General features: G+C 53.9%; 2 protein-coding genes across 2 annotated transcripts in view; one reads left to right on the top strand and one right to left on the bottom strand.

Moving 5' to 3' along the window:
• Nucleotides 1-16,832, bottom strand: part of LOC143692469 (uncharacterized) — a 279,232-nt gene that overhangs the window by 162,505 nt on the left and 99,895 nt on the right. The gene's annotated exons all lie outside the window — the stretch shown is intronic.
• Nucleotides 1,036-1,968, top strand: LOC129130728 (olfactory receptor 14J1-like). Its single transcript, XM_054649309.2, has one exon. It carries the CDS (start codon nt 1,036-1,038, stop codon nt 1,966-1,968), a length of 933 nt encoding a protein of 310 aa, XP_054505284.2.

Genomic DNA, 16,832 nt, shown 5'->3' with positions numbered 1-16,832 from the left:
GGCACAGGGAAACACCTGTAGGAGGGAAATCTGCAGGAAGCAGAGAGAAGATGAGGCAATGAGAGAAAACAAAGCCCAGCAATGCTGTGGCAGGGAGAGTTTAGAGATGCCCACGGGAGCCCCTGCAGTGCAGCCCCTCCCTCTGAACAAGCCCCCTCCCTCCTGTGCCCCAGCCAAGCCTCTGCCCTCAGGGCCGGGGCTCCAAGGCGTGCAGCCCCTCCTGTGCAGGCAGAGCTGCAGCAGAGCCGTGGGGCAGCTCTGCAGCCCCGGGCCCAGTTCCCTCTGCAGAGCACAGGGCTGGGAGCAGCTGCCCGGCCCTGGGGGCTCTGGCAGGGGCACAGCTGGCTCAGGGTGATGCTGTCCCCAGGGCCCAGCTCTGGGCAATGCTGTCAGGGCAGCCAGGGAAGGAGCTGCATCTCCCTCAATCCAATGCCATCAGAAGGACACTTGGAAGTCTCCCTGAGATTTCAGTCCAAGCTGGGAGCTTCAATCCAGGGTGCAAACCTGTCCCAGAGCATCTCTGAGTTACGAGATTGATGGGGAAAGGCAGAGGTGTTGTGGCACTGAAAATGCTGCTGGGTTGGTGAAATGAGCAAAGTGAGTCCTTGGCTACAAATGTGGAGCTGGGCTGTGGTGGATCCATCTGCTCTCAGCAGCGCCTGGGGAATTTTAAAGGGAAACATGGTGGGGGTGATCACCATCCAACTTAGAAAGTTTAAACCCAGAGAAATTCTGAATAGGTCAGAATGACAGATTATCTTCCCTCACTCTCTGCTAATCACTTTGCCACTCAGAACGTGCTCTGTTTTCCCTGAGGGCAGTGGAAATCCTGAGGGTTTCTGATAACCAAGAACACCAGCAGAGGTATGGGGGAGCTTATAAAGAAAACACCAGAACTCTTGAACACAGAAGTGTGTCTGTGTGTGTTCCAGGGGAGGGTGTATGGGAAAAGGCTTTGATTTTGGTTACCAGTATCTCTTCTTACGCTTCACTGTCCTTTCTCCATGACCAGGTCCCCATGTGCAGCACCAGCAAATGTCCAACAGCAGCTCCATCAGGCACTTCCTCCTGCTGGCATTGGCAGACACGCGGCAGCTGCAGCTCCTGCACTTCTGCCTCTTGCTGGGCATCTCCCTGGCTGCCCTCCTGGGCAACGGCCTCATCATCAGCGCCGTAGCCTGCGGCCACCACCTGCACACGCCCATGTTCTTCTTCCTGCTCAACCTGGCCCTCAGCGACCTGGGCTCCATCTGCACCATTGTCCCCAAAGCCATGCACAATTCCCTCTGGGACACCAGCAACATCTCCTACACTGGATGTGCTGCACAGCTCTTTTTCTTTCTGTTCTTCATTTCAACAGAGTTTTATCTGCTGACCATCATGTGCTACGACCGCTACGTGTCCATCTGCAAACCCCTGCACTACGGGACCCTCCTGGGCAGCAGAGCTTGTGCCCACATGGCAGCAGCTGCCTGGGCCAGTGCCTTTCTCAATGCTCTACTACTCATGGCCAATACATTTTCCCTGCCCCTGTGCCATGGCAATGCCCTGGGCCAGTTCTTCTGTGAAATCCCACAGGTCCTCAAGCTCTCCTGCTCACAATCCTACCTTAGGGAACTCGGACTTCTTGTGTTTTCCATCTGTTTAGCTTTTGGCGGCTTTGTGTTCATTGTTTTCTCCTATGTGCAGATCTTCAGGGCTGTGCTGAGGATCCCCTCTGAGCAGGGACGGCACAAAGCCTTTTCCACCTGCCTCCCTCACCTGGCCGTGGTCTCCCTGTTTATCAGCACTGGAACATTTGCCTACCTTAAGCCCCCCTCCATGTCCTCCCCATCCCTGGATCTGGCCCTGTCAGTTCTGTACTCGGTGATGCCTCCAGCCCTGAACCCCCTCATCTACAGCCTGAGGAACCAGGAGCTCAAGGCTGCAGTGTGGAGACTGATGACTGGATGCTTTCAGAAACATTGAAAACTGCTTGCCAGTTTGTGCAAATTGCTTCTAATAAAATTCATCTTTGATACTTTTATTGGTTTCATTTTGGAAGTTCTTTTTCTTTGTTTTACTTTTTTCATATTTTCCGTAAAGTAATTTCATTGTTTCTACCATTTCTAATTTTGTTTCTCTCCACCTTCCCTGTGGCCACAGACTGTGTCAATGAGGGGCTGTGCTCTTGGTGGCTTTAAAGGAACTAAAGGATCTCGCAGCAGAGTTTTCTGCAGAGATGCCCTTTTGTTGCCTTCTCTGGAGCTGCAGCAGCAATGTCTGTGTGCAGAGCTGGGGCAGATCAGTGCTGGCACAGCAGCTCTGCTCCTGCTGGCCACACCATTCCTGATCCAGGCCAGGAGCCATTGGCCTTCTTGCCCACCTGGGCACACTGCTGCCTCATGTCCAGCCTGCTGTCCATCAGTCCCTGCAGGTCCCTTTCTGCCCGGCTGCTCTCCAGCCACTCTGTCCCCAGCCTGTAGCACTGGGGCCAAATAGCAGGGCCTGGCACTTGGATTTGTTAAACCTCACCTTGTTCGATTCATCCTCTGGATCCAGGCTATCAAGGTCCCTGTGCAGACCACTCCTATGTTCTCTCAGATCAAAACTCACATCCAGCTTGATGAAATCTGCAAAGAAGTCCTTGGTTCAAAGGGGCCCCTCAGTGTCACAATGGCCTCTTGGTTACACCAGGCCCTGCACTGTCACACTGGTCTCCTTGGTTCCATGGGGCCACAAAATATGACAATGGACTCCTTGGTTCCATGCGGCTTCACAGTGTCACAATGTTCTCATTGGTGCTGCAGTTTCACAGTGGCCCCTTGGTTCCATGGGGCCCCAGGGTGTCACAATGGCCCCATGGCCACATGAGGTCCCACACTGTCACCATGGTCTCTGTGGTTCCACAAGTCCCCTCAGTGTCACAATGGACTCCTTGTTTCCACAAGGCCACACAGTGTCACAACGTTATTCCAGATCCCTTGAGGCCCCATCGTGTCACAGTGGCCCCTTGGTTACACAGGATCCTGCAGTGTCACAATGTCCCCTTGGTGCCATGAGGCCCCGCAGTGTCAGAACGGCCCCTTGGTTCCACTGGGCCCTGCAGTCTCCCAATGCTCTCCTCTGTTCTGCAGTGTCAAAATGGTGAAACCCCTTGGTTACGCAAGGCCCTGCAGTGTCACAATGGCCTCTGTGGTTCCACGAGGGCCCAGAGTGTCACGGGGCACTCCCTGAGTCCATTTGGCCCCAGAGCACCACCATGGACACCTGGTTCTGTGGGGCTGCACGGTGTCACCATGGTCCTCTTAGTTCCACGAGGCCCTGCAGTGTCACAATGGCCCCAGAGTGTCCCAGTCATCACAGAATGACAGAATCAAATAGGCTGGAAAAGACCTTTGGGATCATCAAGTCCATGCAATGCCCTAATACTGCCTTGTCACCCAGACCATGCCACTGAGTGCCACTGGAGAGGGACAGTGACTCTGCCACCTCCCCCCTGGCCAGCCCATTCCAGTTCCCACTCACCCTTTCTGTGAAGAACTCCTTCCTATTGTCCAGCCTGAGCCTCCCCTGGTGCAGCTTAAGGCTGGGTCTTCTTGTCCTGCCCTCCAGCAGATCCACACTCACACCCAGCTTGGTGCCATCTGCACTTTGTGAATGCTGCACTCGATCCCCTCACCCAGACCATCAGTGAAGATATTAAACAGGACTGGGCCCAGCACAGATCCCTGGGGACAGCACCAGTGCCTGGACACCAGCTGGGTGCAGCACCATCCCCACCACTCTCTGGGCCCAGCCTCCAGCCAGCTCTTAAATCTCCCAGCCAGGAGGGAACCTGCCCAAGCCGTGGGCTGCAGCTTTTCCAGGGAATGCTGTCAGAGACAGAGTCAAAGGCTCTGCTGGAGTCCAGGCACACAACATCCACAGCCTTTCCCCCATCCACAGGTGGGTCACCTGGGCATAAAAGGAGCCCAGGTTGGTCAGGCAGGACCTGCCAGCCCTGAATCCACGCTGGCTGGCTCTGATCCCTGGGCCATCCTGTGGGTGCCCCTGTGGTGGCACTCAGGGTGATCTGTTCCATAACCTTGCCGGGCACCCAGGTCAGGCTGACAGGCCTGGAGTTCCCCAGCTCCTCCTTCCAGCCCTTCCTGGGGATGGGCTCACACTGGCACCTCCAGTGCTCTGGGACCTCCCTGCTGAGCCAGGACTGATGGTAAATGATGGAGAGCAGCTTGGGGAGCTCATCCACAGCTCCCTCATCCCCCTGGGATGGATCCCATCTGATCCCATACACCTGTGAGCATCTGAGTGGCTCAGCAGGTCAGCAGCTGCTTCCTCCTGGATTCCAGGGGGCTGTTCTGCTCCCTGTGCCCAACTACCAGCTCAGGAGAACACTTGTCCTGAGGACAGCCTATCCTAATATTGAAAATTGAGCAAAACACTGTGTTAAGTAGCTCAGCCTTTTCCTTATTTTTAGTTACTATATTCTCTACTGCATCCAATAAATAGTAGAGGTTCTTCTTCTCCCTACTTTTGCTACAATTTTTTTTTATAAAAAACTTTTTTTTTTACAGAAGCTGCCAGGTTAAGTTCTAATTGAGCTTTCAAATCTCACCTTTTCTTTCTGAATAACCCATCAAAATCCTTAAATGCTTCCTGCATTACCAGTCCTTTTATCCCCCGAGTTCCCACAAAAGCTCCATGGGCAGCCAGGCCGGTAATTTTCCTCACCAGCTCATCTTTTGCCACACTGGGACAGGCATCTCCTTCCCCCTTAAGATTATTTTCTTGAAATTTGTCCATCCTTCCTGGACCCCATTTGTTTATACAGGCTATTTCCCTTAAAAAAAAATCAGTACCTGCTTTGGTACTCCCCAAATCTGCATCCTGAACAGGCCAAAGTCTGCCTTTCCTAATTCCTGTGTAGAAGTTTTGTTACTGCCTCTCTTTCTTACCCAGAATATTGAAAACTTGAAAACCCAATGTTCCAGTGGGCCTGGAGGAGCTGGCAGGACCCTGAGGCTGCTGAACTTGCAGTTCCCCTTCTCACACAATGGGCCTTGTGTGGTTTCCATAGGCCTGGGGATGTGGAGAACAAGCTCCAGGTGTGAGCTCAGCTGGTGTAGGCAATTGATCATCTGGTAACATGAGGTCACAGAGTGGGCTATGACATCACAGAGTGAGTTATGTGAGGTCATTGATCAGCTATGACATCATAGACTGCCTCTGTGACATCACAGGGCAGAGGTCTAACATCCCAGAGCAGACTATGACATCACAGAGTTGGCTGTGATATCAGAGACCAACTGTGTGACATTAGAGAAGGGGCTGTGAGCTCACAGAGCAGACTATGACATCCCAGAGCAGGCTGTGACATCCCAGAGGGGCTGTGTGCCATCCCAGAGGGGCTGTGTCAGGTCACTGGGTTGGTCACTCTGCCCCAGCTCCCCCTCACAGTTTCTCCCAACAAGTCCAATGCTGTCCATGCCCAGCGGAGTCCCTGTCCCCCGGGATCCCCCTGGCCCACCTGGAGCCACAGCCTCCACCAAAGGATGTTCCACAGGATCCACCCCAGAGCCTGACATGGGGACAAGGGGCCAGGGCTGTGTGACCAGGACATCAAGGATGGGGATTCTCCAGGTCACTGTGGCCTGGGTTGGGTTGCCCAGGGCAGGAAAGATGTCTGGCAGCTGGAGCAGGGTCTGGGAAGGGCCTCCAAGGTGGGGCTGGAGCCCCTGGGCTGTGAGCAGAGGCTGAGGGAGCTGGGCTTGTCCAGCCCCAAGCAGGGAAGGCTGAGGGGCTCCTCATCCCAGCCTGGCAGTGCCTGCGAGGAGGGGATGGAGAACACAGAGCCAGGCTCTTCACCGGGGGCCTGGTGGGAGACAAAAGCCAATGGGTGGAAGGGGAAAGAGGGGAGATCAGCCAGGACAGGAGGAGATGAAATGAGTCAGGCTGGTTTCAGCATTTCCTCAGCACCAAGAGCAGCCTGACCTCCCTTCTCCATCCACCACTGACAGCTTTGCAAATCAGGAATTGTTGGAGCTGTTTTGCCCCCACTCCCGGATGAGCATCCTGATACAAGAACTTAATTGTGTTTATATCTATCACAGAACCACGTTTTGTCTAAAATTAATTCTAGTATGGAAATCCCTTGTAGATGGAGGACTCATCAGATGCTGCTGGGACATTGCACATAGCTCAGGGAAGAGCGTGATTGTTATGAAATTGTGTCCTGTTCAACTGTGATCTCTAGGACATGAAGAGAAACTGTCTGTGCCTCTGAGTCTCACCAGTTCCTGACCCCCAAAGGACACAAACCTGATGAGTTGTGGTTCCCACTCCAGTGGTGGCACTTGCAACTCCCTCCATCCACAGAGCAGAGCTCCCTTGTTCCAGAGAGTCCCTGGCAATGCAGGGATGAAGGAAACAGGACAGGCTGTGGGGATCAGGGGCAGGGCAGGGCCACGGAGAAGAACGACTTTTGCATTGGGTGGAGCTGTGCCTTCCCTTGGCTTTGTTGGCTGACAAGAAATGAACATCCCTCTGTGTCTTGGGCAGCTCCTTCTCCAAGGAAAGCAGGTGGGAGTTGGAGCCAAGGAGCTGAAAGCTGCAGGTGCAGCCTGGGCTGGAGGGAGCTGAGATTTGCACAAGGCTGCTCTGAGTGCCAGGGCTTGGATGGGGGAAATGGTGGGCTGGGGGTAGGGACAGAGTCTGATCGATTGTCAGCCATGAAGGGTTTTGATTTTCATATCCATTCAAACTGCATGAGGAGGTACTTGGATTCAGTGTCAATTGGAGATTGCACATATGATTGAAATAAGAAGAAAACAAATCTAAACAGGACATAAAAAATCTTTTCTCGCTGTCTTTTTAATTATCATGTATTCAGTTTCAATGCACTACTGAGATCTAATTAACCACTGATGATTTGAAAATTAAAATCAAATTATCCCCAGAGGCTTGGCTTGTTCAGGTGCTCTGAATGTTCATGAGCCCTGGGACACTGAATTCCTGCACTGAAGAGCTGAAGGCTGAACAAGCCTCTGGAGCAGTGAAATTCAGCAGCAGCCTCCAAGTTGCTGAGGATGTCAGCAGCCTCCAAGTTGCTGAGGATGTCAGCAGCCCCCACTGAGGCCATCCCTGCCCAGAGACCATGGGGGAATGGGCAGACAAGGAGAGCGTCCCTGGGGCTGGGGCAGCACAACTCAGAGGCACCAGCGGCTCCAGCTGGGCAATGGAGTGTGGAATGTGGCTGGGAAAGCCCTGCCTGGGCTGGGCCAAGCAGGACACACAAGCCCTGACTCCCATCCCCCAAACAATTCTCTCAAGGAGACATTTAAAAGGAATTACAATTGTTTGTGTCCTCTGAGTTGGATGTACTGGAGAAATACCAACAAGACATTCTCAGGAGCTCAAAACAACCAAACAGCCTTTACTGGAAACTTTAGAAAAACAGAGAACCTTTGGCAAAAGGTTTAATATGACAGTGAATCAAAAACAAACACTTCTCAAAGCATTAACTTGGCCCGTTCAACTTCACAAACTGTAAGCTCATTCAATTTGAAGTTAATCAAAATTTGCAAGGAGACAGAAATAGAAGAAGTAGACAGAGAAAGAGAGAAAGACAAATAAGAACCAGAGAAGCACCCACACCCGGATTCCAGTGGTGTTCAGATGGAAATTCCAAGAGGATGGAGGGTCAAGATGTGTGCTTGCCTTGTGGTCAGCCTTCAATACCCCTTGTTCTTCCTGTGCCCTTCCCCCAGGTGGGGCTTGGGCTCATTTGGTCCCTCAGGAGCTGGGCTGGGGCTGCAGAGGTGGCTGTGGAGCATTGCCTGTGCTGTGCCAGGGACTGGCAGCCACTGCTGGGCTGGGATAGAGGCTCTGGGGGGATTGGGGTTCCAGGGCAGGGCTGGGGTTCCAGGGCAGGGCAAGGCTGGACCTGCCTCTTCCTCACACACACACAAAATGATTCAAGCCAACAATCTCCTCCAGTCTGTCACAATAGGCAGTGTTAGAGATGGAACCCAAATTTGGCCATGGCCACCTGGCCAAGAAGGACAGTTCTCTTCCATAGGAAGGAAAGAACAGAGCTTTCCCCAGGGTTTTTGGGACAAATGAGAGGTGACCCTTGTGAAACCACTGCCAGACAGACTTGTCCTGGCAATATTGCTATGGGAACAATGCCTGGATATAAAGAAATTTGATGGTGAAATTCCAGTTCTGATCATGGGTTCCTGGAGGAGAAGGAGAGTTCTTTTCCATAGGAAGGAAAGCACAGAGCCCCAGTGTTTCAGCAGCAGATGAGAAGAGACACTCAATATGCCAAAGTCAGCGGGACCAGTCAGGTGGCACACGGGAGGCCAAACCAGACAGAGCTTTTCTGTGTTCTCTTGGTTTTATGGGGCCCTGAGCTGTCACAAGGGTGCCTTGGTTCCATGGGGTCCAACTGTGTCACAATGGCCCCCAGGTTCCTTAAGGTCCCACAGTGTCACAATGGTCCCACTTATTCCATGAGGCCTTGCAGTGTCACAATGGTCTCTGTGGTTCCACAGGCCCCACAGTGTCACGGGACTCCTCTGTTCCGTGAGCCCTGCAATGTCACAATGGACCTTTGGCCCATGGGGGTTTGTGGTGTCACAATGGTCTCCTTTGGCTCCACAGTGTCACAATGGACCATTGATGACAGGCAGCCTGTCTGTGTCACCCTGGAGCTTTGGTTCCATGAAGCCCTGCAGTGTCACAATGGTCCCCCTTGGTTTCGCAGTGTCACAATGGACCACTGATGACAAAAGGCCTTGCAATGTCACAATGGCCCCTTGGTTTCATGCAGCCCTGCAATGTCACAAAGGCCTCTTGGTTTCATCAGGCCCCACAGTGTCACAATGGTCCTCTTGGTTCCATGGTGGCCCACAGTGTCACAATGCTTTGGTTATTCCATGGGGCCTCGTAGTGTCACAATGGTCGCCATGATTCCATGAGTCCCCACAGTATCACAACAGCCCCCTGGTTCCCTGAGGCTGTGAAGCAACTTAATGGTCTTTCCATGATTCCATGGTTCCATGAGGCCTTGCGATGTCACAATGGACCTTTGGTTCCATGACACCCAAAGTGCCACAATGGTCACAGATTCCATGCAGGCCCTCAGTGTCACAACAGACCCCTGGTTTGATGGGGCCTCTCAGTGTCACAGTGATCCCTACATTCCATGAAGTCACACAGCGTCACTACGGTCCCCTTGGTTCCATGAGGACCAGCAATGTCACACTGGTCTCCATGATTCCATGTGGACTCACAGTGTCATAATTGTCCCTTCGTGTCACAAGGCCCCACAGTGTCACAAGGCCCCATATTCCCACAATGGTCCCTTGGTTCCATGGGCCCTGTGCTGCTGCATTCCCCCCTCCCCTTCTCAGGCCGCCCTGCCAGATGAGAAATGCTCCTTGGGGCTTGGCCTTGGCCAACAGCCCCTAGGCTCAGCTCCTCTGCAGCTCATCACAAACACTGTCTGCTCCAGGCACTGCTGCTGCCCAACCAGCTCCTGATTTCTGGAGGAGCAGCCCTGGGAACTGGTTTTGTTCTCCCAGTGGCACAACATCCCTGTTCTCACCCTGCCAAAGAAAGCTGTTGGTGCCAAGTGCGGCCAGGATGAACCATTGCTGGGACTGAAGCCCCTCTCTTGGGGCCCTGCAAACAGCGCTCCAAAAGGAGCCCTTGGAGCTCTCCTGGGCCAGTGACTCCCTCTGAGCGGGGCCTCTCCCAGCCGGGAACTCTCCCGTTTGCTGCACTCGGGGAGCCCCAACAACGACGGAGCCTGGGCCGATCCCCCCACTCCTCCAGGCTCAGCCCTTCAGCCGCTGGGGAGATGCCAAAGGATCCACAGGGAGCATTTCCTGCCCTGAGGGGAATTGCTCCCAGGTGCCTTGCACTGACTCTTTGTGTCTGTGTGCACACAGGAGTGCCTGTGCTGGGGAAATGTGGCAGAAATGCTGCTCTCTGAGGGGTTTGAGAGCCTTGGATAGCTGAGTCAGTCAGGCCTGTAAGTGAGGTTAAGTCACAAGCTGTACACTGTGTTAAATGCTGATAAGAGTTGTTCTTTTCCTAAGTTCTTAAGTTTAATATGGGTCATAAGCTAAGTTAAATACTGCTGTTATTCCTCTGTTAAATTGTAAAGGTATAGATTGTAAGTAAAGTTAAATCCTGTTAAGTGCTGTTCTTTTGCTAAATTGTCAAGCTTAAAGTATCAGTTAGGATTAAGGTATAAGTTAAGTCCTCTTAAGCTTTAGGCCATATTCCTTTTATCCTTACCCTCACTCTCCTTGTGTCACACACTCACAGGGACAGGTCTCGATTCATTTCTGGTTTGATTGCCTGGATTCTGTTTGGTTTTGTTGTTGCTTTGTTTCCTTGGTGTGCCTGAAGTGTCCAGTCAGGAGCACAGTGACTCCTGCCAAGGAACTTTGCGCTGCTGTGCCTTAAAATTAAATCTGGTTTTTGCTGATCCCTTGCTGGGGATTTTTTCAGTGCACTTAAGGCCTCGTTGGTACCAGGGTGAAGGAGCCCTGGCCCAGGCTCTGGCCCTGGGGGACACAGGGACGCTGCCGGGGGGTCCCTGTCCCCCTGTGCCACCCCCAGGGCCCCGGCCCCCCGTCCCCGTGTCAGGCTCTGGGGTCGATCTCGTGGAACATCCTCTGGGGGAGGCTGCGGCGCCGGGGGCGGGGGGACCCGGGGGGACAGGGGACCCCACTGTGCACGAGCAGGGTTGGACTGCTCTGGGGGGAGCTGTGAGGGGGGCCGGGGCAGAGTGACCTCCCCAGGGACCTCACACAGCATCCTGTGATGTCGCACAGCCCCTGTGATGTCACACAGCCCCTGTGATGTCACATTGCCCCCTTGCAATGTCACACAGCCTCCCTGTGATTTCACAACCCACTCTCTGATGTCAGAGAGCCACATCCTATTATGGCAGAGGCTGATCTATGGCCCCTCATCCTACTCTATGATGTCACAGCCATCTTTGTGATTTCACAACCCCCTCAGTGATGCCACAAAACCCTCTCTGTGATGTCATACTACCACTCTGTAGTGTCACAGCACACACTTTGACCTCACAGCCCCCTCTATGATGTCATACATCCATGCCATGATGCCACAGCCTACTACTCTGTGATATCATAGCTGTCTAGGTTTGGAAAGGCAGGTGTCTGATAAGGAAGGCAGGAACCTCCTCTGAAATGGAAAATTTGAAACCCCCCTATCAAATTGCTCTAAATTTTAAATTCAGGGGCTCTCAGGCAAAAAAATATGGGAGCAGGGAATAACAGTTCTTTAATAGGGAAGAAAATATAAAGATAAAATAAACTATGCAGTAAAGTAAATTGACACTGACAGAGTCAGAACACAGCCTGACACCCTGTGTTGGTGTTGGTAGCAGTCTAATTGGAAATGTGGCTGCAGTCCTCCTGGAGCATCAGGTGTGTTTCTGCTGGAGCAGGGATCCTGAAAAGGGTGTGGTCTTCCTTTGAAGATCCAGTGGAAGAAGAGAGCAGCTGTTCCTCTGGGAAATCCAGTGGAGAAGCCGTGCTGGTGTTCCAGAATTTCCAGATTATATATGGGTAGAATGCTTGGCTCTTCCCTCTGGGCGGAGCATCTCCCAATGGGATGCCGTAGTTCTTATCAATCATGCAGTGACATTCAATAGCCTGTTATCAGCAGATGTCTCCCAGGAGGGAGGAGTGGTTGTGGAAGAGGTAAGGAAAACTGCCCACTTAACAGAAGACAACTGCCATAGAGATGGCAAATAGAATACAATTTGCTTGACAATCCAGGACAGGAGGAAAGACCCACCCTGTGCCAGGAAGGTGGGCAGAGCTTCAGCCAGAACTCAGAGCTGTTCATCCATGAGCAGTTTCATGATGGGGAGAAGCCCTGTAAGTGCTTGGAGAGTGGGAAGAGCTTCGGCTGCAGCAGTACCCTGATGTGCTACAGATGATCCACACCGGGAAACGGCCCTATGAGTGTGGGGAGTGTGGGAAGGGCTTCAGCTGCAGATCCACCCTCTTTACCCATCAATGCATCCACACTGGGGAGAGGTCCCACGAGTGTCCTGAGTGCCAGAAGAGGTTTCAGACCAGCTCCGATCTCCTCCAACATGGATGAGAGGCTCTTCCACTGCCCCAGCTGCGAGAAGGGCTTCAAGCAAAACTTCAGTCTTGTCAGGCACAAGCACATCCACACTGGGGAGACGCCTACGAGTGTCCCCAGTGTGGAAGAGCTTCACCCAGAGCTCTCACTTGACCAGACACCAATGGAGGCACCGGTAAGGGAAGCCCTGTGAGTGCCCCAACTGTAGGAAAAGCTTAGTGCGCTGCCCCAGCTCCATCCCTATGGGAGGACCCATGTTGGTCAGAGCCCTGGTGATCCATGTTCCCAATGATCCCTGCTGGGAAGACACCTGGCTGCTTATCCATGTCCTCCTGGATCCCCTGGATGAACACAGCAGCAGGAACATCCATCAGGACTCTGATCTAAACTGGAAATTGATTGGGAAGAAGTGATTTGTTGAATTTACACCCCAAAAAAATCTCACCTGCTCTGTTCAATTGTTTCTTCTGGTGGCATCAAGCAGTGCTGCATGATCTTGGAGGTCTTTTCCATCGAAATAATTTCCATTTTCACCCTCTCTAAACAACCAAATCTGGGGTGAAAATAAAGAAATTAAACAAAGAGATCTAAAGCTGCACCATTTACTGGGATTTGGGGGTGAATTTGGGCTTGGTTCAAAGGAATATTTGAGAGGATTTGGGTGTTCTGAGGCTGTCAAAACCAGGGGACATGGCCACAACCTCATAGGTGTGTTGGTAGAATGTGTTCACCTGACTCCATCTGTTCTCCAGGAATTCTGGTTGTCTGTCCCAGTTCCTGGCCTGGGTCCCCCCATTTGGGGTGTTCCCTCAAAGTGCCCAAATCACTGCTGAAGTGCCAAGCTGCTCCTGACTGGGGATGTTCCTGTCCACCAACCTCTCCTGCTCAGTGCCATGGGAGGTGGGAGGGGTTTTAGGGACTCCTGTGGGGACTGAGAGAGGCTCTTGTGGCTCTTGGGAGAATTTGTCTTGCTGGGAGAGGGTTTGGGGGCCTTCTGGGAGGGTTGTGAGGATTTGTGTGTGTTGGCAGGGCTGTGTGTTATGGAGAGAATTTGGGTGGGACTTAGGGGAGATGGGAAGGGGTTTTGTGGTTTTTGGGGACATTTGCATTGCAGGGAGTGGTTGGGGGTGTCCTGGCCAGGAGCTGTGGGGTGGTGCGAGGGGACTGGGAGTAGCTGTAGGGTTGGGAGGGTGTTTTTGGGTGGTCGTGATCCCCCAGAACCCCAAAGCAGCCACCAGACCCCACCCCACGAGATACTGCCAGGGGTCAGGGGCTCCATGTTGGAGTTCATCCTCCTGGTGCTGCAGGAGAAGGTGAGGGGGGGTCCTCACGGACTGTGTGTGACCCCCCCCAGAGCATGTGTGACCCTCCCATCCTGGTGTCACCTCCTTGTCCCTCCCCACAGGGCTCCTGCCCCAGCTCCTGCTCCCCCAGAGGGAATTTGGGGAGGGGGCAGAGGGGGTGCACAGCCCCCACTGGGGGATGACCCCAGCCCAGCCCCTCTGTTCAGCATCAAGCTGGGCTCGGGGCTGAAGGAGGAAGAGCGATGGGAAGCAGATCCTGCAGCTGGGACAGTGCTTGGGGTCAGGGCAAGGTCCTGCCCTGCACACCTGGCTCAGGTGTGACCCTGCCCTGGCAAGGGAGCGGGACATTCCCATGCCCACGGATCAGGGCTGGGAGCAGCACTTGGAGCATGGACATGGAAATACTGGGAGCAACTGGGAGCACACTGAGGGCTACTGGGAGCAACTGGGAATGATGGGTGCGTGCTGGGGGCAACTTGGATATACTGGGAATGAGTGAGATCGGCCTGTGGGCAACTGGAACCATGCTGGGGCAACTGGGGTGGCTGGGAATGAGCAACTGGAATATACTGGGAGTCTCTGTAATGATACTGGAGGGGACAACACTGGGAACAGCTGGGACCATGTTGGGAGCAACTGGGGGCAACTGGGAGTGACTGTGTCTATACTGGGGGCCAGTGAGATCATACTGGCAGTGACTGGGACCGTACTGGGGCAAGTGGGGGCAAGCGGGATCATACTGGGTGGAATTCAGACGATATTGAGGGGGACTGGGATCATACTGGGAGTGACCAGGAGCATGCTGAGGGCAGTTTGGACAATGTTGGAGACAACTGGGATATACTGGGAGAAACTGGAACTGCACTGGAGGGTGATTTGCAGTAGCTGTGAGCAACCGGAATCATGCTGGAAGCAACTGGAAGTGGGAGTGACTGGGAGCATGCTGGGATCAACTGGGATATACTCAGTGAGACTGGGAGTCACTGGGATCATACTGGGAGTGACTGGAACCAGGGCAATGGCCTCGGCTGGGTGATGTGAGGCCTCAGGGAGCACAGGGAGCACTGTGACACTGCGGGGCCTGATGGAACCAGGGGGACATTGTGACACTCTGGGCCCGCCCTGGCCATGGGGTGTTTCAGGAGCCCCGGGGTGCCCAGGGCAGCAGAGCAGAGCCCCTGGCTCAGGGGCAGCAGCTCCCCGGGACACCCTGGGCGGGCAGCAGGAGATGCCCAGGGAGAAGAGGAAGCCAAGGCCCAGCGCCCCAAGGGCAGCACTGCCTGAGGGACGGGGCAGGAGGGAGAGGCCAATGCTGGGACAGTGCCGGGGCTGCCCAGCACTGAGCCAAGGTTGTGTGACATCACAGGGGGCTGTGTGACATCATAGTGTTGGCTGTGTGAAATCACAGGGGTGGTGTGACATGATAGAGTTGGCTGTGTGACAAGCCACAGCTGGCTGTGTGACATCACAGACTGGGCAGAGACATCAACTGGGCTGTGTGACATCATAGAGTTAGTTGTGTGACATCACAGGGAGCCTGTGTGACATCACAGGGGTGTGTGGCCATTTTGAGAGGCTCCATGGGACAGGAATCCAAGGGAGAAGAAAATCTACAGAGATCCCACAGGAAGAGGGGCTGCAAACCCAGCCCAGGGGGCTCTGAGGAGGAAAGACCCACCCTGAGCCTGGAAGGTGGACAGAGTTTGAGCCAGAGCTCAGAGCTGGTGGCCCATGAGCAGCTTCATGATGGGAAAAAGCCCCACAAGTGCTTGGAGTGTGGGAAGAGCTTCAGGCAGAGCAGCACCCTGATCAGCCACCAGATGATCCACACTGGGGAATGGCCCTACGAGTGTGGGGAGTGTGGGAAGGGCTTCAGCTGCAGCTCCACCCTTTTGACCCACCAACGCATCCACACTGGGGAGAGGCCCTACGAGTGTCCCCAGTGTGGGAAGAGCTTCACCAGCAGCTCTCACTTGACAAGACACCAATGGAGACACCGGTAAGAGAAGCCCTGCAAATGCCCCAAATGCATGGAAGAGCTTCATGCACCACTCCAGCTTCATTCCCCATTGGAGACCCCACGTTGGGAAGAGCCCTGGGGATCCATTTTCCCTGTGATCCATGCTGGGAAGACACCTGTACCTTTTGTTGCCCCTGCCAATGACATGTTGTGGGATTGGAGAACATGAGGGTCTGGCCATGGCCCTGTCATTACATTCACTCCCACCTCAGGTCATTGCCAGGGGCAGGAAAGGGACTCTCTCTCTCTCTCTCCCCCCCCCTGAGGAGAAGAGTGTCCTTTCCAGAGAGGATGAAATACGTTGCCAGGAAGAGCCAGTTGTTGATGTTGTAGTTTTCTCTGTAAATAGTTTTATTTATCCCTTCTGTTATCAATATTGTTTCTGTTCCATTTGTTCCTTATCTCGTTGCTGTTCCCATTAAATTGTTCTTATCCCAGCCCGGGATCTTTGCCTTTTGTGCTTTCCACGGGAGGCGGGAGGGCAGCGAGGGCAGCGCGGTTTTAGCGGGAGCAGGAAATTGGGGAATCCCATTGCTGAATCCTGGCCCGTGGAAACCGAGCATCCCAGCTGGTGCCAGCCCTGGTGGCCATGGCAGCAGCCTTGGGAGCGGGTCCCTGGCTGGGGCTGTGGGAACCTCTTCCCTCTGGTGCCCAGGGACAGGAGTGGAGGGAGCGGCTGCAGCTGAGTTGGGGCAGGCTCAGGTTGGATGTCAGGAAAAGGTTTTTGGCCAGAGGCTGCTGGGGCCCTGGCCAGGCTCCCCAGGGAAGGGTCCCAGCTCCAGGGCTCTCTGAGCTGCAGCAGCGTTTGGCCAGCGCTGCCAGGCCCAGGCTGGCATTGTTGGGGTGTCCTGTGCAGGGCCAGCAGTTGGACTGGAGGATCCTGATGGGTCCCTCCCAGCTCAGCCAATCCTGTGCTTCTGGGATCCCATCAGCCTGGGGATGGGGCTGGCAATGGTTGCCATGGCAACGGGCTCTGGCTGCAGGCCTGAGAATGACACTGTGGAATCAATGTTCCATGCTTTCTTTTCTTTGGAAAAGAGCCACCCTTCTCCTCCAGGTATCCATGTCTGAAGTTAGGATTCTACCTCTAAAATTCTGTATATCCAAGGGTTGCTCCTAGGCACAGTCTGCCAGTACCATCAAGTCTGGCTGGTCTTGGCCTCTGGCTGGCTGCCCCTGCAACACTGAGGCTGGGTTCTTCCCTTCCCATGGAGATCACTGGGACACTGTGGGACCTCATGGAACCAAGGGGATCCTTGTGGCACCCCTGGAGCCCATGGAACCAAGGAGCCATGGTGACACAGTGGGGCTTCATGGAACCCAGAGACAATTAGGGCTGATGGAACCATGGAGTCCATTGAGACCCTTCAGGGCCTGGTGTC

The sequence above is a fragment of the Agelaius phoeniceus genome (genome assembly GCF_051311805.1).
Source record: "Agelaius phoeniceus isolate bAgePho1 chromosome W unlocalized genomic scaffold, bAgePho1.hap1 SUPER_W_unloc_1, whole genome shotgun sequence".
NCBI classification, from domain to species: domain Eukaryota; kingdom Metazoa; phylum Chordata; class Aves; order Passeriformes; family Icteridae; genus Agelaius; species Agelaius phoeniceus.
Note: the sequence above shows the minus strand (reverse complement) of the source record. Positions and strands in the feature narration are given on the sequence as shown.